The sequence below is a fragment of the Mollisia scopiformis genome, assembly GCF_001500285.1.
Source record: "Mollisia scopiformis unplaced genomic scaffold LY89scaffold_9, whole genome shotgun sequence".
NCBI lineage: Eukaryota > Fungi > Ascomycota > Leotiomycetes > Helotiales > Mollisiaceae > Mollisia > Mollisia scopiformis.
Genome location: NW_017263589.1, coordinates 41025 through 61598, shown reverse-complemented (window position 1 = coordinate 61598; position 20574 = coordinate 41025). Strand labels below are relative to the sequence as shown.

General features: G+C 47.8%; 9 protein-coding genes across 9 annotated transcripts; 4 read left to right on the top strand and 5 right to left on the bottom strand.

Moving 5' to 3' along the window:
• Nucleotides 1-348: 348 nt before the first annotated feature.
• On the bottom strand, nucleotides 349-3594 carry LY89DRAFT_780542 (uncharacterized protein). Its single transcript, XM_018222391.1, has 2 exons — nucleotides 2438-3594; nucleotides 349-2387 (listed from the first exon to the last, which is right to left on the bottom strand). The coding sequence occupies exons 1-2, from the start codon at nucleotides 3191-3193 to the stop codon at nucleotides 594-596; spliced, it is 2550 nt and encodes an 849-aa protein (XP_018072827.1). The 5' UTR covers nucleotides 3194-3594; the 3' UTR covers nucleotides 349-593.
• Nucleotides 3595-3964: 370 nt separating this feature from the next.
• LY89DRAFT_696081 (MFS general substrate transporter) lies at nucleotides 3965-5443 on the top strand (the record flags this gene model as incomplete). Its single annotated transcript, XM_018216802.1, has 3 exons — nucleotides 3965-4169; nucleotides 4258-4424; nucleotides 4484-5443. 3 exons carry the CDS (start codon nucleotides 3965-3967, stop codon nucleotides 5441-5443), a joined length of 1332 nt encoding a protein of 443 aa, XP_018072826.1.
• LY89DRAFT_683447 (FAD/NAD(P)-binding domain-containing protein) lies at nucleotides 5428-7728 on the bottom strand. Its single transcript, XM_018214703.1, has 3 exons — nucleotides 7344-7728; nucleotides 6457-7296; nucleotides 5428-6405 (listed from the first exon to the last, which is right to left on the bottom strand). The coding sequence occupies exons 1-3, from the start codon at nucleotides 7415-7417 to the stop codon at nucleotides 5610-5612; spliced, it is 1710 nt and encodes a 569-aa protein (XP_018072825.1). The 5' UTR covers nucleotides 7418-7728; the 3' UTR covers nucleotides 5428-5609.
• A 563-nt stretch (nucleotides 7729-8291) lies between these two features.
• On the bottom strand, nucleotides 8292-10133 carry LY89DRAFT_774206 (MFS general substrate transporter; the record flags this gene model as incomplete). Its single annotated transcript, XM_018221958.1, has 6 exons — nucleotides 9780-10133; nucleotides 9464-9735; nucleotides 9273-9415; nucleotides 9085-9214; nucleotides 8993-9034; nucleotides 8292-8935 (listed from the first exon to the last, which is right to left on the bottom strand). Exons 1-6 carry the CDS (start codon nucleotides 10001-10003, stop codon nucleotides 8292-8294), a joined length of 1455 nt encoding a protein of 484 aa, XP_018072824.1. The 5' UTR covers nucleotides 10004-10133.
• A 722-nt stretch (nucleotides 10134-10855) lies between these two features.
• Nucleotides 10856-11964, top strand: LY89DRAFT_780538 (PhyH-domain-containing protein). Its single transcript, XM_018222390.1, has 3 exons — nucleotides 10856-11234; nucleotides 11285-11530; nucleotides 11588-11964. The coding sequence occupies exons 1-3, from the start codon at nucleotides 10919-10921 to the stop codon at nucleotides 11845-11847; spliced, it is 822 nt and encodes a 273-aa protein (XP_018072823.1). The 5' UTR covers nucleotides 10856-10918; the 3' UTR covers nucleotides 11848-11964.
• A 251-nt stretch (nucleotides 11965-12215) lies between these two features.
• Nucleotides 12216-12905, top strand: LY89DRAFT_642787 (uncharacterized protein; the record flags this gene model as incomplete). Its single annotated transcript, XM_018211769.1, has 2 exons — nucleotides 12216-12613; nucleotides 12659-12905. The coding sequence occupies exons 1-2, from the start codon at nucleotides 12252-12254 to the stop codon at nucleotides 12903-12905; spliced, it is 609 nt and encodes a 202-aa protein (XP_018072822.1). The 5' UTR covers nucleotides 12216-12251.
• A 70-nt stretch (nucleotides 12906-12975) lies between these two features.
• On the bottom strand, nucleotides 12976-14767 carry LY89DRAFT_582403 (uncharacterized protein; the record flags this gene model as incomplete). Its single annotated transcript, XM_018209166.1, has 4 exons — nucleotides 12976-13696; nucleotides 13748-13945; nucleotides 14000-14166; nucleotides 14213-14767. 4 exons carry the CDS (start codon nucleotides 14765-14767, stop codon nucleotides 12976-12978), a joined length of 1641 nt encoding a protein of 546 aa, XP_018072821.1.
• A 1201-nt stretch (nucleotides 14768-15968) lies between these two features.
• On the top strand, nucleotides 15969-17956 carry LY89DRAFT_696075 (phosphoesterase-domain-containing protein; the record flags this gene model as incomplete). The annotated part of the gene is made up of 4 exons (XM_018216801.1): nucleotides 15969-16044; nucleotides 16092-16298; nucleotides 16347-16507; nucleotides 16556-17956. The coding sequence occupies 4 exons, from the start codon at nucleotides 15969-15971 to the stop codon at nucleotides 17954-17956; spliced, it is 1845 nt and encodes a 614-aa protein (XP_018072820.1).
• A 90-nt stretch (nucleotides 17957-18046) lies between these two features.
• LY89DRAFT_780534 (putative retrograde regulation protein 2) lies at nucleotides 18047-19944 on the bottom strand. Its single transcript, XM_018222389.1, has 2 exons — nucleotides 19767-19944; nucleotides 18047-19720 (listed from the first exon to the last, which is right to left on the bottom strand). The coding sequence occupies exons 1-2, from the start codon at nucleotides 19877-19879 to the stop codon at nucleotides 18094-18096; spliced, it is 1740 nt and encodes a 579-aa protein (XP_018072819.1). The 5' UTR covers nucleotides 19880-19944; the 3' UTR covers nucleotides 18047-18093.
• Nucleotides 19945-20574: the final 630 nt, after the last annotated feature.

Sequence of the window (20574 nt, the reverse complement as noted above, 5' to 3'; positions counted from 1 at the left end):
TTCATTTTTTGCGATGTGCAACAGAGCTTGCAATGGGTGTGTCAGTTGTCGACGGTTGATTCAGGGTGTCATAAATCATAAGGTGGGAGGCGTGGGGAAAGCTAGTCACGTGTGGACGGCTTCAGCACAGGAAAGTCCGCTTCAGCTTTTGGGAGAGATTTTCATGATGGCGTGAAGAGATTCGCATGACTCAAGAGAGAAACAAGGCTTGCACCAAGAGGCTTCGAATTGCTTATGGATGGTCTGCCTCGTGATCTTCTATTTTTGGAGCAGATGTTGTGTCTCTGATCAAGCGAGTTCTCCTTTCCTGGTCCCTCTGTACTTGGACACGGTGAATGACACATACTTGACCATAAGCCTGACCTCATGTCACATGCAGTCTGCAGTCAAACAGATGTTTCATGTTGGACATAAGAGATCTGAAAGCGCAACTTTTTGGCCCCGCATTTTTGCAGACAGGCCTTGTGTTACATGATATTGAGTAGAGACGCAAATATGATACAAGCCATTCCACAGAGAGAAGAGTGCTCTTTAAATTTACATCATTACCAGTGAGCTGGCATGCTTCAAGTTTCCGCTTTAGCCCTCACAGTTCAAACTTGAAGACCCCAAGGCTGATTGTCCTCCCATCCTGAAAGTAACCAAGAATCCGGCAAGTTGAAATACTGCGAATCCATGGTCCAATCTTGCATCATAGTATCGAAGCCAATGTCCTGTGGAGCACTGGCACCTTGGAGCCCAACCCCATCGGCAGCACTCCCATTCTCCACATGGCGAGCATATTCATCATCGGTAGCTGTTATAGGTATCCTCTTCGAAAGCAAAGCCATACATATCTCGGCACTTTTTCTTGCTGCTGCAATCACAAGATTATCAGCAGGAACTCCGAGTTCCATCGCCTCAACTTGTGCTAGGACAACTGATATGAAGAGGTGGCCCTTGATATTGTTCTCCGCATGCATAATGCGGAGAGCTGACAAATCGACAATGCCACGAAGAGCTTGTTTCAAGGGCTCTCTGGCAGCGCGACTCTGCTCGGTAAACGTCGATTCTTCCTCGATCTGCGACAATAATTCGGAGAAAATCACCATAGCAGCATGGACGAGTAGTCCTTTCTGAAATCCGCCACTCACTGTCTTGAGCCTAGTGAAGTCATCTTGCTTCCCTGGCTCAATACTAGGATCACCTGGGTCGGAAGTTGGGTACTGTAGCATCGTCATTGCGCAATCAAGACAAACTTTCCGACTAAAGTAGTAGCGGAGGTCTGTTTGAGCTCTAGCCGCGAATGGCCTATGGAGAGCAAGCAGGAAACGGCGGATACAAAGATCGAGGATATTTCGGAACATCCGTGGAACATATGGTATGGGAGATTGTGTTTGAGGATTTGCACTTGAGTACAAAGAGGCGGCATTGACGGAGTTTATGAAGGTATTATGTTCCCTAAGAGCCTTTGTGAGGGTTGATCCCAGCGCAAGGACTTCTTCATAACTGGGATCAGAATGGAAATTGTTGGAATGCGAAACGACTTTGATTCGAGTTGGGAAAGACTCTAGAAGCATAATCTGAAGTGACGTTTGAGTGTAGACATCTCTCGGTTTGGCCTCGGGAAGAACTGTCATGGTCTCGTCGAGATCGCTGTCATCAAGGTTTGCTGGAGCTTCAGTGTCGAAATCCTCGAGGTGAAGGAGAGTTGGCATTCCTGAATCGAGGGCGCCTTGTATGTTGAGTTCTAGGACTGTGGCCCAGAGGCGTCTACGAAGTTCGGCATGGAGGGGAAGCATTCGAGGAAGATATTTAGGATCTCGGTGAAAACCCATCTGGAATGCTGTTCGTAGAAGCGAACCGATCGATATCCAAACCAGGTCACCGGCGACCGCGTTGGCCAGCCGTGCGTTTATGACAAGACAATGTATTTGCAGACCCGATATATGCATCCTCCCTTTCTCGAACGGCGATGCTAACCATGTTTGGCCTGCGAATATCCACTGCAGAGATTGCGCATGCCAGTCTTGATCATCATCTTGATAAAAGCAGCAACCAATGGACATCGCAAGCAACATCTTTATGATGAATGTCGAGCTCGCAGCTGCTGGGTTCTCCCAATACTGTTGGTATTCTTTCCAGAACGTTGGAATATGCAATATTCTTAAAGTCGATTCATGGGTTCTAAAGTATAGCATCATCAACTTATCGCAGACTGGTCGAAGTGGTACGGCGTCTCGGTAGTTGGGATTCATGAGGAACTTGTTGTGAGGTCCTGCTTTGGCAGCACGGGCCATTGACTTGCATCTCTGCAAAAGTTCATTGAGGTCGGTCGTCTTCATGGTCTCGGCGAATTCTGGGGTGTTGTTCTTGGGATTTACCTTCATACAGGAGATCCTGTCAAACTAAAGGTTTGTCAGGGCAAGGCAGAAAAGGTGAGGACATTTTGACTTACTGTTCCGAATGAGTACATCCAGTGTGACTGCCCGAAGAATCTTGTTTTTGAGACCGTTCCTCTTAAGCGTCCTTTCTGCTCATAGGTGCCGTGAAGTTCGTTTCGTGATCCAAAGAACGAGTTTCCTTTCAAGGTGTGAAAGAACGAGACAGAGACGTCTTGGCCGTCGAGAGAAGACTTTCCATCTTCAAGACTCTGCTCGTCCTCTAGCTCATGCTCCTGCTTCGAAGGATTGAGACTATTGGCGGTGGCGAGCTTCTGTTCTAACTTCTGAATTCGATCAAGTAGTGCTCTCTCGTGTGATTTGGCGCTATCTTTGTCATGTAGGTGTTCAGAACCTGGAGAATGCCACGATGTTTGAGTTCCATCAGACAGTGGAACTTGGGGTGAGGTGCTATCTGACGGGAGATGTGAGCTGGAGGAAGTGCTCGGAGCGTTACGCGAGCGATTGGGGATCCCGGCGTTGATCTGGATCGGATCTTGATAAATGGAGGGTCCTTTCTTCAAATGTTGAATAGCACCAGCACTATCGGGGCTATAGGAGCAGTGTGCAGTCTTAGACTGTAGGCATTGGGTGCAGGGATAATTCCTGTCGCACTTAATCTTCCTCTTTCGACATTGCTCACATGAAAGGGCAGGTCTGCGGCGCTTCCGAGGAGCAGCTGTCGAAGCCGCATTTGCACCTGAATCCGGTACAGAGGCGCCTATGTCCGACATGATAACCTGGGAATCGCCCTGAGAGACAGGTGTGGGCATCCCGTGCGGAGATAAACAAAGTGCTCCCAGTCTAAATGAGCTTCTCGACGGCCCCGGGAGGCCAAGCTAAGTCGCTTTGAGGCTTTAGAGAACAACAGATGCTGGATGCAGCTCTCCCCGAGGGTGCGCTTAATAATCTCAGGCAAAGTTACGGAGCAAACAGATTGGAAATGTCAATATTGGAATAGATCCGAGTGGCCTTGGAGCGACCAGCCTCGACGTGACGTTCAGGGGTTGAGGTTGGAATAGCCGATTGAGGTGGGAAATCGCCGTTAAATGTGGTTGGCGGGGGTGCGGAATACGGACACGGAGTGCAATTTGAATCCGAGGGCTGAAAAAGGGGGACCACAAACGCACCAATCCGCTTTAGCGAGAAATCTTCAAACAATCACCGAAGAGACTGACGAGAACGCAGTCACTCATATGCATCACGAAGAAGGGATGAGTGAGTCATTATGTCTCTGAGATCGGTGGCGTGCCTGATCTGAGTGCGCAATCAGATAAGATTACGGCCAGATCTTTAGGCCGAGCTGACAGCGAAATAGCCGCAGACAGAGCGAATATGCCGAATTCAGCGACGGACATAAGAGAACGGCGAGACAGATGAAGCAGACCGCGCCAAGGACGATTATATTTTCACACTCAATATAAAGGTACATTGCTCAGAATTTATTCCGTCACTCGTTCAAACAAGTTCTCTCTTTAGTTCATAATATATAATATTCTTTTCTATCTTTCTGCACATGAAATCATTTGACTTGTCCCGGCAAGATGGACTCTACAAAAATGCCAGAGCCGGAGGGAGATGTGAAAAAACAGGCTCTAGATAGTGATATAGAAGCATCACTGGAGAAACCCCTCGAGAAGACCTCAACCCAGAATGCTATGGAATTTCCAGAGGGTGGATTGAGGGCTTGGTCCGTTGCCATTGGTGCAGGTGGTGTTCTTTTTTCCACGTTTGGTTATGCAAATGCGTGTAAGCATTCATTCGTACTCTCAAGATACCTTAGAACTATGCTAATCTTGATGCTTAGTTGGGTACGACTTCGTCCTGATCTATACAGTGACTTACAAGCTAATTGAAACCAGTGTCTACCAAGAGTATTATGCGACTCATCAGTTAAGCCATGAATCTCCTTCAGCAATATCATGGATCGGCTCCCTTCAGATTTTCTTCCTCTTTGGTGGGAACTGTTTTGGTGGACCGCTCTTTGACAGATTTGGCGCCAAGGTAGATCATCCCCGCCTTGTCAGATATAACAGAAGACTAACCACAGTCACCTCATATAGGTTATCTGGCCTTCCGCAATGGCATATGTTCTCTCTGTCATGATGACTAGCCTCTGCAAGAAATACTACCAATTCATGCTTGCCCAAGGCGTTCTTGGCGGAATCTCCATGGGACTGACAATGGCACCCGCTATGGCAGCTACAGGACAATATTTCAACAAGAAACGCGGTGCCGCGATTGGTATTGCAGTGGCTGGCTCTTCGCTTGGCGGGGTGATCTTCCCTATCGCCCTCTCGAAACTAGTGCACAACCAATCAATTGGTTTTGGTTGGTCGATTAGAATCTTGGGATTCATGATGTTTGCTCTGCTTGGTCCAGCATGTATCGCGATCCGTGCTCGCTTACCTCCAAGAACGGCGTCCTTCTTCTTGCCTTCTGCTTTCAAGGAGATCACTTACATAAGCTTGCTGGTAGCAAGCTTCTTGATGATAATGGGCGTCTTCATGCCGTTCTTTTATCTTCCCTCTTTCGCCGTGTCCAAGGGAATGAGCACTCAACTGGCGTCGTACATCGTCTCAATCCTGAACGGCGCCTCCTTCTTCGGTCGAGTTATTCCAGGTGTTCTTGGTGATAAACTTGGTCGACTAAACGCCTTGGCTGCTGCAGCATTTGCGTCTGGGATCCTAATTTTGTGCATGCAAGCTATCTCCAGCAATGCGGGAATCATTGTGTTTTCAGCTCTTTATGGATTTTGTTCTGGAGCGATCGTCAGCGGATTCTCGACATGTCTTGCGCAGATCCCCAAAGATCCAAGAAATATTGGCACCTACATGGGGATGGGAATGGCCGTCATCAGCGTTGCAGCACTCATCAGTCCTCCAATTGATGGTGCGATTGCTAAACAGTATGGTGGTTATAATCAAGTAGCAATTTTCAGCGGAGTGTTGGTTCTTGCGGGTGCAGTAGCGACACTGTGGGTCAAGAGTACCACTGAAAGGGGTATTTTAGGCAAAGTTTGATCCGCCACGGTCGACGGCGCAGGCGGGGCGAGGAAAAGTGAGCATGAGATAGGCGTTCTGGCATAGAATCACCGTGGACATTGGAGCATGTGGTTGCTCAGGTGAAGCTTAGGTAATGTACACGTACTGTAATACATATTGAGTATACTTCTCTCCTTCAATATACCTACACGCTCCGACATGCGGACTTGTTCAGGAATTCTCGAACAATTCCTCTATAGTCTTGGGCGCGAATGGGAACGAATGTTTCCGATAGGAAGTTGCTTTTTCGGTAGACTTTCAAACCCATGCCTTTCATCAAGATATCAGTGATATCCTGTATTTCGACAGAAGCAATTTGCCTTTGCCTTCCTCTTGATAGATATCTTCGTTCAGACCAAGCATTGACCTTCGCAATATCATAATCCATCTCATCCTTGGATTTTGTCACATTCAAGAGACCTTCCATCCAACCAATGCCCCACAATGCAGAAACTTCTGCATAGATAGAGGTCTGAACACTGGTTACAAGACCGAGAAAGACAAGAGAACGATCATCCTGAGCGGCGAGCGAAGGTGGGAGAATGTACCGATACAAGCGATAAGGGGTATGTGGCACTGGTCGAGTGAAGTGAGGCGGAGGGTTTTTGAGAACGGGAAGAAGATCCACGACATACTTCTCAGCTTTGTCTCCAAGGGTTTGCCAGTATTTCATTGTTACCTCATCCTCATTTGTCGAGTCTGTTGTGATTCCGAGCTTCAGACAATCAGCAGGGTCGAAGAGCTCAGATTTGTTGTCCCATCCTGTGGCAAAGACGACTGTGTCGGAATTCAAAATCTCTCCATTCGATAAGGCGATGTTGGATTCACGCATAGAAGTGATAGATGCTCGATGAACTTTGAGGAGATTTTCTGAATGGAGCTCATCAACGAATTTTTTGTTGCCATGAAGTCCAACCAGACTGGCAGTGAAGAACAGTGAACTAAAAGCGTTTGTCAGCTTGACTCGGGACATTGGATTTTGTCAGGCATACTCTTTCGTTTCGGGCATGAGCTTTTCCATATTGGAACTCTTCGTCTTGTAAGGTTCCATTGTGTAAGGCACAGTGCTTGCCTTCTTCCAGATCCTCTTGCAGATGAAATTGCCCAGTCTACTCTTCCCACTGTGCAGAAATCGGTACCAGAAGGTGTCCGTGGAAAAGATAGAAGGGCTCAGGATATTTTTCCATCGGCCAGCGAATCTTGCACCGTGTATGCCAAACAGACTGCGGATCTGAACCATCATCCCAGGGCCGTTACCGGTATCTCTAATGACCCAATCTACCTTCTTTCCGGCATCAAGGCAAAGAATAATAGCATCAACAGCCGATTTGCAACCGCCATAAACAGTGACACTATGTGTCTTCTCGGATGTCAACTCTGAATGACGCATCCCAATGTCTTTCGAATGCATGACTATTCCTTCGAAATCATCTATTGGCAGATCTGGCCACAGAGGCTTCGAATTTAGTCCGGCTGCCACTATCACTTTGTCAAAAGTAAGGACTTCTCCCGAATTTTCAATCTCGATGTCCCAGGCTTTCTTGTCCAAATGCCTCGAAACGCGCAACACTCGTGTCCCCAGTCGCATTCGTTCCACCAGGGAGAACTTCTTTGCATACGCCTTCAAGTATTCGTATACTTTGTCGCCAGGCAGATCGGACCAATCTTTCATGCCTATCGCGTCTCGCATGGGTAGGTCGGAGAGGTCGAAAAGTCCCGTTGGTGAATCTGCGAGAAAACCTGGGAAACAGCGGTCTTTGTTCCATACACCTCCCAAATGTCGTTCGGAATCGAATATCGTAAGTTGAACTTTCGGGTCAATTTCAAGATATCTGCGATGTTATTAGACAAGCATAGGAGGTTTGATGTGAGAGCAAACGTTTTGGCTGCTGCCAGTCCTGCCCATCCAGCTCCAATTACCACGACACGCTTCGCTGCGGACGTTGATGCCATTCTCAGAGATGCTGGCAAGCGCACAATGATCGATGGATGCATTCAAGTCGACCCTCTTCAGGGTGGTGCTGGATGGCATCTTGATCATCTTGTGTCTTCAAGACCATTTTCAGTGCTTGATATTGGTTGTCAGCACTAATTTCCCCGGTTATGATAATAACCTCGAATCGTTATCATCCTTGTAGTTCTAGTAACAGTCGTACGCGGCACCAATGGGAGAAGGATGCGAAAATCAATACTGGGAGAGAAGATGAGTGCATCTGAGTACAGATATCAAAAGTGGCTTGCATCGCCTGCATCCAAGAGAAATATCACAGTAGAGGCGCCAACTTTCAAGCCCCCATCGTAGCGCATACTTGTAGCCTAAACGTCTCGAAAGCCTGCAACGTCAAGCTGATCCCTCTCTATCGTTTTTGGCAGCTTCTGGATGAAGTATCGAATGCAGCCCAACGAAAGCAGTCAAAGGACACAAGTAGGGTTTTACGGAGTGTACAGAGCAAGATGGAGCCATCTTTCAACGGACTCCAAGAATGAGATGGGTGATGTTCGCGAGCCGCGCCACCTAACCTTGAAGGAGCCAGGAGGGTTTCTCAAAGTCGAGGGTCATGTTCTTTCTCACACATGAAGTACAGCTGAATAGAGAGAATCAACAATAATGCTAACCTTCATTGTAGTTGACGTCGAACTTTTTCGGCAAAGTCACGTAGTCTTAACTCTGTCATTCTTAATTTATAGCCTGCTGCTTGAAATTGCCTGTTCACTTTGTTGGAGATTGTGAAGTTGAGTCATAGTGATCAAGTAATATCAGATCCGAAAGGTAGATTGTATCGGCCAAAGCCAAACCGTCGGCCCATAAGTATCATTCCGTCTACACTTACCCCTCAACCTTGAATGCTGTACTCTTGGCCTGTTCTGCCAGACTTTCTCCATAACAGCTGGTATCAAATCCATGTTCCTCGAGATATGCCTTGAACCTAACATCCTCGCTTTCCAGATCTTTCTCCTTATCTGGAATCAGAAACCACGCAATCAAGCCACCAACGACCGCGAATCCAGATCCAATGAGGAAGACTGCCTGCTGACCTTTTATCTCATCCGAAAAGGAGTCCTGGATGGGAGTAAAGACTTGCGTTCCAATTGCGGCCCCAGCTTTTCCAACGGCAGCTGCAAAGCCCATGTAATGCCCTCTAAGAGGAGTCGGGAATGATTCTGCTGCGCAGAGGAACGTTGCCACGCCTGGTCCCATCTCACCCAGCGAATTAAAGATCCCATACATGACGACGAAAAGTGGAAACACGGTCTGAATGGGTCCAATAGCACCACCGAGGATGAATCCAACGAGAGCCCAGAGGAAGAAACCAAGGGTCATAGTTTGCTTTCTGCCAAAGCGGTCCATAAGTAGTCCTCCAACAATACATCCAGGAAGATAAAAGCAGTTCACCACGGTTCCATAGCCAATGTTTTGGATCAGAGTGTTGTTCGGGTTGAGTTGACCGATGATGGTTGAGGAGAAAATACCTTTACTGATGGTCAGGACATTATTTCAACAAATTAGGGGCGAAAAGGGTTTCAAACCGAAAGGATATGTGACAAAATCATAACTAAACCATGCAAGAGCTAAGACATTCATTAATGAGGATGATTTTATCTGGCTTCGTGTCGCTCACCCGTGCCTAGCATTGGCTTCCAGTACAGTCTAAGAGCGTGAATGTAAGGCACATTATTCTTGATAGCGTGCTTTCGATACTGAGTAGAATTGACCATTCGAATTCGAAAGAAGAAAACAGAAAGTGGCAACTGAACTCGTTAGTCGGTTGATAGAGAGGAGCAAAGTCTCGAAGTCCTGTGTACGTACCACAATGCCCAAGCCAAAACAGATTCTCCAGACCCCTTCCGTCGATCGATTGTGATAACAGGCCAAGACGATGAGTGCGACGACTCCAGCAACCACAAATCCAAGATCGATAGCAAAATCGGTGGACATGGCAACGAGAATGCCTCGCTTCCGTCAAACTTCAATGGACTCATCCGAAGCTTCAGCAGCACTCGTTCCACAAACAGGATACTCTCCACCTGCGCCAAAGCCAGCAATACCTCGAGCGACAATCATCATCCAGAAAAGGCCAAGTTGACTTTCGCCATGGGAGGCTGTTGCAAGCACGATGCCCAAGATGAGAAAGATTGTTGCGAAAACAATGCCAGTTCGTCGTCCGAATCGATCAATGGTGACACCAAAGAAGAGCATGCCGAAGATTTCACCAATGAGGTATGAGTTGGAAAGACGAGTCTTGATGATTTTAGAGATACCATTAGGGTAGCTATGCGAATCAGCCAGAATCGTTAGGGAGAGCGAGAGACTTACAGATCTGAGAATAGTGGCTCCATGTATCCAATAATCTGAGCATTGTAACCATCACTGAAGAGAGCAATACCTGCAACTAAGACAGATAGGGTGCTCGAAACCTTTGTTATGCGAGTTACAACGGCATCTGAGAGGTTGAGACCAGTTGCTTCAGGATATGAGTCCTTTTGGTCAAGTGCGGAGTCGATTTTGACCTTGTCGCCCAGCTTGTCTGTTACCTCCATTGCGTTTGTATCAGCAGTCTCAAAGTGTTAGAGCCTGAAGATCGTTATAGAAGATCAAAAGAAGGAAAGAGTGTTAATATATGGGAATGATCTGAAAATCTTGCCCAGTCAAGAACTACAATGAGTGGGGCAAACTGAATATAAACAGGCGTCTTCGAAAGGCCTTACTTTAAGCTGTCCTATCAAGCCACTCTTCTTGGAGCATAAGAACTTTCTTTCTTTTCTCACCTCGATTCCCGTGCAGACAGGTTCCAGACAGATGGATTTAGAAGATAAACATAACAACGTGCCCTTGAAATCGAATATAAATGGCAGTGTTCCTTTAGCGTTAATTGAGGGCGGGCATCCATCTGCAAGCGACCCGAAAAACGCGAGACGATGTCACGATGCCTGCAGGTCGCCCGTGACGGAGATTTCGAACTCGGGAATGGATGGTGATCTTCATGCTTTGCCTTGCATGGAGGGAATTGGTGCGAGGTGTTGAATCGAGGTTGAGGTCCACTGCTCAAAAACCCCTCCAGCCGGGCTCATCCGGTGGCCTGTGTGCACGCCCAATTTCGGGAGGAAGTCCTGGAGTGGAGGGGGCGGTTCGGGCTTCGTCGCGATGGAAAAGAATCTTCGGACGTCGTGCAATGGATTCTACACGTGTGAAGCTTGAAAAGTGGGGTGAAGGTGGTTGTTCTCAATTGGCTATCTCATCTTCTTCTCGCAGGCTAGTCTTCGTGAGGAAGTTGCAGCCCGAATTCGAGGATGTCACAAAGCTTCTTTGGATCCGGAGCGTGGGATGGAAAAGGGTAAATTGTGTGAGCGGGAGCGGAAGTTCTCCGCCTAGTCAAACGACTATGAATATACCATCATAACATCTCAGCCTTGTCCAGAAGAAAAACCTAAACAATTGGCATCTATTCCTTGAAGATGGAGTATCACATCTCAAAGGAACAGAAAGAGTTCTTCGACAAGAACGGTTACCTAATTCTGAGAGATGTCTTCAACGAAGTCGATGTTGAAGGTCTCCAACGATGGTCACAAGAAGTACATGATCTGCCGAGAACAGCAGAAACGCCATGGATGCCATATGAGGAGATCAATGCTACTGGGAACCGAGTTCTTTGTCGAACAGAAAACTATGCCAACTACCATTCCAACTTCAATGCTTTGTTGCGAGGTCCAAGACTGTTGAGTATCTTGGGACAGCTTGCTGAGGAAGATATGCTTCTATTTAAAGAGAAAAGCATGTGATGTTCAAATCAATCAAGGGACGTCCATGCTGATTTACTTCAGTCAATTACAAGCTTGCTGGATCAGGAGGGTTCTCTCCTCACATCGACAGCACAGCATACACTCACGTAAAGAATATCAAGCATCTCACGATACTGCTTGCTGTAGATGCATCCAATATGTCGAATGGAGGTTTAGAAGTTGTCGAGGGTAGCCACCTGATGAGTGTTCCCATTGATCGTTCTGATAACTGCATCGAAAAGAGATGGGTTGAAGAGCAGACTTGGGTTCCTGTGGAACTAGAACCAGGTAAGACTTCGATTTAGGGTTTCCCGGTTTGATGATTTGACCTAACCAGACTTCCAGGCCACTTGCTCATCTTCGGATCATACCTTGCGCACAGAAGTGGAGCTAATAACAGTAATTCCAATCGCAAAGCGATATATGCTACATATAATTGCAAGAGTGAGGGAGATTTGCATGATGAGTACTATGCCGATAGAGCGAAGCTTTGGCCACCAACCCATAAGCGAGTTCAGGGGGAGAAGTATGAGGAGGGGTCATTGAGATATGGTTTCGGAAGTCCAATGTTGAGCGTGGACATGGGAAAGCAGTTCGTTGTATGAGAGATTTGGAGCCATTGATGGAGAGTTTGGGAATGAGTACCATGCAAGTAAAAGAAAGCTGAAAATGGCAGCGGATTACCATGAAGATTTAGCGATGAAGCGCTGAAAGTCCCAGCCGAGATCGCTGGAATTTTGGGGATTTAAACCTGGAGCAAGACTTCGCTTAAATTGATGTGCCCCCCTTTTCTGGCCACAGTCAGAATGCAGTATGTCAGACATCAAATTGATTAAAGATCCATCTCCATCTCAAAACTGTCTTTTACATAGAAAGTGCGGAGATGTTCCGCTCTTCTGTCCATGAAAATTCATTGTGAACCAATCGCAGGAACTCCGAGTCTTCACTCTACTGATATCGGTACCAGACCCTTCAGCTCGTGCTCAGTGTCCTTCTCTGCAAACACAAGATGCCTTTAAAAACGCTTCCTCCAACCGGCACGGAAACAGCAGATGCCCTTATTCAGCTCCTCAATGGGCGCGGGACGGGTGACTACATTGGCGAACACATCTCCCAGTTAGAGCACTCACTACAATGCGCCCACTCGGCCAAGAGATCGGGAAGTGATGATGAGCTCATCTTAGCTGCGCTTCTTCACGACATTGGGCAATTTTTACCTATTGAAGAAGCTAGAGATGTTCAGATGTTGATGGAAGGTGAAGGGTCGGTTGGAAGAGTGGGACATGAGATGATTGGTGAGGAGTATTTGAAGAATTTGGGGTTTGGAGAGAAAGTTTGGAAGCTGGTGGGAAGTCATGTTGCAGCGAAAAGGTTAGTGTTTCTTATTCTCGCTCTGATCGTGCCTGACGAGGACAGATATCTGACTGCAATTGATACTTCGTATTATGATGGGTTATCGGAAGCTTCTAAACAGAGTTTGAAGTTCCAAGGTGGGCCTTTTCAAGGCGAGGAATTGGAGCAGTTCATGAGGCATCCTTTGAGCGAGGATATGGTTAAGTTGAGGAAGTGGGACGACAGAGCAAAAGTTGTGGGGATAGAGGGGAGTACTCCAAGGGTCGAGGTCTATAGAGATATGATGGTGAAACATCTGGAAAAGGAGTGACTTCACGGAGGTGCTCACATAAATGTTGTTCATGGGGAGGAAGATCGATCTAATTCAATAACATTCATTTTCAAGGTTGACACATATTTCTGGCTCCATTGTCAACCATTTCATGGTTCTCATTACCACCAACCTGAATTCCCATGGCCATCCCGCTTGCTTGATGAAATAACACATGGCAGTGCAACATCCAAATTCCTTCATTGTCCGCCTTGAACCTGACAACAACATGCCCTCTTCTAGGCACACTAACTGTATCCTTCTTCACTGGATTCTCCAAGTTCATGTTCGGCTTTAACGCAGAAGACCCAGCAATAGCATATGGAGAGTAGCTTCCCCAGCCATGATCTGATCGATATGAAGCGAGGACATAGAAGGAGTAACCATGAAGATGGAAAGGATGAGCTCCCTCGTCTAAATTGTTGATAATGATATCTACCCATGTCTCCCGCTCAGAAGGCATGGGGATGTATGGAATTAATTGGTTGTCATCCCACTGTGAGCGAGGAAGCGAGATGAGTGGGAGAGGAGGAAATCTTTGTGGAGACCATGAGGTTCGATTCATGAAGCCCGTGGGATGATTATTGTCTATTGACAACTTTTGGGTCTTGGTGTAAAGTAATATGGTTCGATCGACGGTGTTCGGTAGTGGCGAAGTTGATACAGCAATCGCAGTTGCGAGATCGAAGTGATGAGGCTCATGAGCCTTGGATGATGAGATGGGCGAGCCAGAGGTGAGTACCGGAAAGGATTGATTGGGTCGGAGTGCCATGTTTGGATATTTGAAGTTTCTATGAAATTGGTCAGCAATCATCATATAACCTTATACCGAAAGCTCTTACTCAGGATCGAGAGAGATATGCAGCTGTGGAAAATGAGAGGTAGCCTGCTCGTCCCAGCGAACAAGGACATCCAGACGCTCACCAGGATATACTATTCCAACTGAATCTGCAGGATTTCCAACAATAGGAAAGCCTCCGTCAACTGTTATGGGTTCGAGCTTTGCTGAGGACATCTGAACGGAGAAGCCTGCGAGGGATCTATTGAGCATCAGTAACTAGATAAGCTACTCTGAGAGAAAAGATCCAACATACCCCACATTCACTAAGCGGAGTCTCACAGCTTTCTCAAGATGTGTAGTGCCGAGAACGCCAAGCATATCCTGATCTTCAGTCTCAACACACTCAACAGGCCTTGCAGGAACAGCCATAGAGCAGATGAATTTTCCAGCTCCATTCACAAGTAAAGAGTCGGGTACAGGCTGAATTTGGTCAGGACAGTTTTACGAAAAGGGCCTTCTAGCTTACCTCATTTCCAAAACCCCTGGTGCTGGTATACCACGCGAGAACCTCTTCAGCACTTCGATGATACCAGTCTCCAATCATGAGAAGGACATCACTTTCGTACCCATACGTTTGAGCCTCATCTTTCACAGAAAGCGGCTGATGAACAATAAGTCCGCCATACATGCCGTCTCCTCTCTGCACCTGAGAATGAGCGTGCCACCAAAACGTGCCTGCTTGATGCTCCCCGACTAGAAAGTCGTAAGTCAAAGTTGACCCTGCGGATATAGGACATTGTGTGAAGCCGACAGCACCATCCATCCGATTTCCACCACGCATCTCCAATCCATGGAAGTGCACGGAAATCCCTTCTGAAGCCAAATTATTCGTCACATGGATGACCAATCTGTCCCCAGAACGACATTGAATAGTAGGACCCGGGAACTGATCATTGACCAAATATACGAGCTTTCGAACTCCGTCAGGGGATCGGTAATCGGAACTGACCTTCCAGCGATGGGTAATTGTGGTTGGAGGTCTAGATTCGTGGTCTTGGGGATGCAGTCTGACTCCAAGCATGACATCCTGAGGGTATTCGTCGATAGCCTCTTCTGTTGCTTCACTCGGACGTGATATCGGGTAAGAGCTGTGTAGGACCAGGGATGATCTCGAGAGAACGGCCACGATGAACAAAAAAGCGAAGAGAAATCCAAGTGGTCTCAACCATCTACTGAAGCCTTCTCTTTCAAGAGTTCTGTTCCTTTTGGATGTGAGGGGAAGCCCATCTCTTTCAATCTCGTCATCTCTGAGCAGCTGTATAGCTTTGACTTTGACAGAGTCCATGTTGGTATTGGACGTTGAACTCAGTCTTCTCCTTGCTTGATTTCCAATGTCCATGGTATTGTCGGATAACTTTCCGTCGCCATTCTTAATGTTGATGACTTCCCAGCATCAAAATCATTACATAGACTTCTAAGTCTTGCTCTCACCTCAGTGGATTCGATAGCAAAGTTGTGATCCGATTGAGTTGGATGTTGTCGTCCTGGTGGTCTAGCCTCGGCTCTCCGAAACCAAGGTTGACTGGGCACGTGGGGGGCCTAGGTATAGAACGAAGTCCCTAGCCGCAACAGGAAGGACAGAAGTTTCTCTCAGCAAACAGAATCGCAAGTTTTGTTGCTGACACGAGACGGTGCAGCCCGAGATGGATTGTTGCATGGAAGTCCCATCGCTCCGGAATATTCGAAGTCGGTTCCTGGATTGCACGGGGATGCAGTCGTCGCAGCCATTGGACACGGTGACATCCGCCCCATTTCTCCCACCCCAATCCGCTGGAAAGATCACCGTCGTCTGAAAGCACAGGGCCGCATTGAGCGGGCGGCGGCAGAAAAGAGAAGTGGGCGAAGGAAGCTTTCACGAACTTTCGACTCCTGCAATGAAGTCCAAGTCACTGCACGGCTGCACGGCTTTCGCTCTGTCGGGATCTCAGGGCCTTTTTTTGGTGGAAGCCTGCTAGCCTGGGACCAACCGCCTCGAGACCCGAACGTGCTGATCCTTCTGGATTTTGTTGACCTCTTCAATAGTGGGCTACAGGTCCATGATCCTTCCTAGGTACATGTGAGGGGCAGCCCGGCAACTGCACGTCAAATTACCAGATCCAAGGTAAGCTGGAAGTATATAAGAACCATGAAGTAGCGCTTCAGTCACAGAGTACGTGCAGGCAAAGCTGATGAAGCAATTCACAATGGCAGTCTCATCTCAATTGCTATCCGCATTGGCGGTCATGTATCCTCTCCTTGCCGGATCAGCTCTTGCTGGATCTCTTGCAGACATTGAACATGTCGTCTTGTTCATGCAAGGTAACAAATATTCCAACTACCCCGTACCAGGTGCTAAGACCGACAAGAAAACAGAGCCTTCGACCATTACTTTGGGACAATGGCAGGCGTTCGTGGATTCTCTGACCCAAACGTCCAAGTCAATTCCGATGGAAAGCCGGTTTGGGAACAAGCTGTTGACTCGGCTCTCACCAATGACACTTCATACCTAGCGCCCTGGTATCTAAACTATCAAGGTGGGAGTTTCCTGGATGCCACCCAGTGTATGGTTGCAGGTACGATTCCTTCCCTCTCAAGGCTACATACCCGTTTAACACGCATAGGGGACAATGGATGGAATGACAACCATGCAGCTCTGAATGGTGGCTTGAACAATCACTGGGCTACGAATAATACTCCTTGGTCATGGGGACATTATCAAAGGAGTGATATTCCCGTACAATACGCTATTGCAGATGGCTGGACTGTTGGAGATATGTACCAGGTGGGTCAACCATCTCACGAATACTAAACCTGTCCTGATGACGTGTAGGAATCAGTTATCGCTAGCACAAATCCAAACAGAGTGACTTGGGCTTCCGGCTCCATTAACGTACCAGGCTCGCCACAGACTAAGTCCGAGGGTGGTTATCCATACATTGACAACAACGAGACGCCTGGGTGTGAAGCTGATGGATTCAACTGCTATCCTTTGACTTGGAAGACGACTGCTGAGATTTATCAAGACCAGGGAGTATCTTGGTCTATCTTTCAAGATGCGGACAACTTTGATGACAATCCACTTGCCTGGTTCGGACAATTCCAAGACGCCCTTACTGGGTCAGCTCTCTCCAACAAAGGTATGGTCGGGCAATCACTTGATACTTTCTATGCTATGGCTAGCAACAGATCGCTCCCAGCTATCTCCTACATCATCGGCCCAACCGAGTTGTCAGAGCATCCTCCCTACGCACCACGTGATGGTGCATGGCTCCAGAAGAAGATCGTCGATGCCGTGACCCAAGGAGCAGCATGGTCGAAGACAGCTCTCATCATCTCCTACGACGAGACGGGAGGATGGGGCGATCATGTTATCCCCTACCACTCTCCAAATGGCACGCAAGGAGAGTGGCTCGAGGATCCCTACGGAAAAGTGGGCTACACGTATTCAGGTCCCGGTTTCCGTCTCCCATTCTACATCGTGTCTCCTTGGACTCGTGGTGGAAAGGTTTTCACGGAACACGCGGACCACAACTCTCAAATCATGTTCGTCGAGGAATGGTTGCAAGCAAAGGGAAAGGACGTCGTCACGAGCCAGATGGTACCTTGGAGACGAGCACATATGTCATCTCTCGTGAATGCTTTCGATTTCGAGAATCCAGATACCTCGTTGCCCAGCCTGCCCGAAGCACCAGCACCACACACTAATGCGCAGGGTGTCTACGATGGAAGCAGTTATTGCGAGTCCCTTTACTCAGCCACTCGTCCAACAGTCCCTTACACTAGCCAAATATCACCGGATGATGTCTCAAGCTTGTCCGAACAAGGATTCAAAGAAATGAGGGGAACCTTGACTGAAGGCAGATATATCGTCTTCGAGATGGCTGGCTACGCGCTCACCAATGCTGGCGAGCCTGCTACCGACTTCACTGCTACCGAAGCGACATCCACGCACAGCGATATTACCCAGAGATGGGTTGTGCACAGCTTGGTTGATGGTGGTGATACTTTTACTATCAGTTCAGCCAAGGATGGTCGCTATATCGGATCGCACACTGGTCTGATTGATAACTCGAGTGGCGCTGAGAGTTACACAGTCAGCTTTGTGGCGAGCAAGGGGTATGCATTGCAGAAACAGAACGGAAAGTATCTGAGTGTTGATGGTAGTGGAAACCTGCAGATCTATAGCGATGTCAGCTATTTTGATGCGTACTCTGTCACTTACTCCAGCTAATTTCTAATTGACTAAAACAATGAAAAGCAATGATTATGATCAACACAGAAAAGTATGCACAAAAGGAGCCGACATGGCAACTAGAAGGTGGTGGTCAAATGCATATTCATATAATCTTGATCTATTGCAGGGGTATCTCATCGTTCTAATTCGTCAAGCGTAACATCTGCCTCTACCTTCCATCCCAAACTTACCCCTTTCCCCACTTTTCCAAATATGCCTTCCAGTGCCATAGCAGAGAGTCCACACTTGGACGACACAGATAGCTCAAGCTTGATTCCTACCTTGTGGCCCTTCTTGCCAAGTCCATGGCCAGTTGAGCACTTGCGAATCTTGACAGCCTCACCGAGAGCTTGCGGACTACGTGGGAAAACAGGAACAACAGTAGCAAGAAACCTGACAAATGTTCCCACGTAATCACACCACCAGCTCAATTCTGGACTTATCAAAGCCTGTAAATTTTGCTGCACTCTTTGATCCACTGGCCCGAGATCACTCGCCCAGCGCGAACACAGAATCAGAGCCAGAACAGCGCGCATCTCATGTGTGGTGCCTGGAAGACCAGCTGTATGACCTGAGATCGGATCATGCAATGCTCTCGCAGCATTGGCATCATCTCGATTGCCTGCATCTTGCCAGACATTCTTGACTATATGCAGAAGAAGCTCCGGCGACAAGACCTCGGGATAGCCGTCTGGCAATGCAGAGTGCATGAATGATGTTACGGCATCGAGCACTTTGTGATCTTGGTTCGGAGCTCCACCTGGAAGTAAAGATATTGGGTTCTGCTCACGAACTGAAGATGGAAGCTTCATGTATAGCACCCCCTCCCTGTTCCCTCCACTGCAGAAAGTTACTTCCTTAATCTTAGGAATAGCCTCCACAAGCGATTGGACGACGGTAGCAATGGCTGGGAACTGCTCCCGTCTGCGCTTCGACATTCCGTGTATCTTACCATCCTCGTAATTATTGGCATGTAGCATCTCCCTCCACTTGATGAACCTGTGTCCAGGTGCTGTATAGCCTCCAATCGCTGGTATAGGATAGGGTTGAACAGGATCTGTATGCATGAGAAGGCTGCCATATCCTCGGAAGCCTCCTCCACAGAAGTATATGGTGACTCCCTCGTGGCTGTCGGCTTGCTCTCTCAACCGTGGGAACCTTTGGCAAAGGCCCTGGAATGTCGTCTTCATGCTTGCCCGTAATTCTGTCTTGGCAGCTTCTGCCGTGTCTTGTGTGCTCAAAGCCGCAGTGAGTTTTGCAGCACCGAAAGGCATGCTTGTTGCTGCCTCTGCTGCGAGAACATCGTAGCTGGCGTCCGCAGTCGAATCGACATAGGTCATCTGCACACTACCTCCTCCAAGATCCATGAATAGCCCATTCACATTTGTAAACCCGCTCCGGGCACCCATAGCTCCAAACAGGGATTCCATGCCTGGACTTAGGATGTCAACAGTCAATCCACTGGACTCTTTGATTGCCCGCAGCATTTCGTCCCTATTCTTCGAAGTACGCATAGCCTCTGTTGCGAACACACTGATATGATCTTTATGAACCCCATAGCTATTGCAGATTCCCTTGAATCTGCCCATTGTTCGCGCGACTTCGTCTATGGTGTGCTTCGAGAAGTGGAAGGGTTTGGCGTCAGGAGTCGACTCGTGAAGGGCGTCGTAGAGGGAGATACCAGCACGTTCGCGGTATACACAGTGGAGAAGTCGGCTTCGAGGAGGAGATAGGTCTGAAATGGAGAAACGGATACCATTGCTGTAAAATGTTAGTCGCTTGCGTGGGTGAGGAGGCAGGTGTTTACCTGCCCATGTCAACAAGACCGTATAAGTGACTCGACTCGGTGTCTGGGTTGAATTGAGACATTTCCGTGGCGAAATTGTTGATAGTGATCACGGTGCCCATTCCATCTGCCATTTTGACGCGTATTGTGAGTTCTGTAGGAGATGGACAGAGAGGATGCTGAGAATTTGGTGGTCGTGGAGGGGCATTTCTGGTTCCAAGATTTCGACCCCGCTAAAAAAGGCTTGTGATGCAGGCAACTTTTCTTTTCTTTTTTTGACAACCATTTACCTGTTTAACGACATCTAAGATGCACCACTATCTTGGCAGTTTCTATCCTCCTCTGGTGTTATTCTCCTCTGCTGTTATCCTCTCTGCTCTATCCTCCTCTGCTGCTATCCTCCTCTGCTGCTATCCTCCTCTGCTGTTATTATCCTCTGCTGTTATTAGCCTCTGCTGTTATCTTCTTCTGCTGTTATGCGTCGCGACAATCGAGAAATTTCGACCATACTTTGTCGTCCCTTCTCCTTGTTGCCAGTTGTCTCTCTGTTTGTACCATGATCGACTGGCCTGCGGGCATCTCTCTCGAAGCCCAAGCAAGCTTCATAAATAGATCTGATCCATTTCTACGTTGAAAGAAGTGCTATGTTTTGATATTGGACCGCGCTCGAGTGGTCGATGTACAGAATCACTGAACAGTAATGCCATCATAGATTTTCCATGTCAAATGGATAATTTCCTTTTCCGTTCGATTTCAAATTGCTCGCCATACAGGCAGCAGTTCTGCCCACAGGCATTTTCATGATTCTCCTGTCTATGTCTGCTTGTCA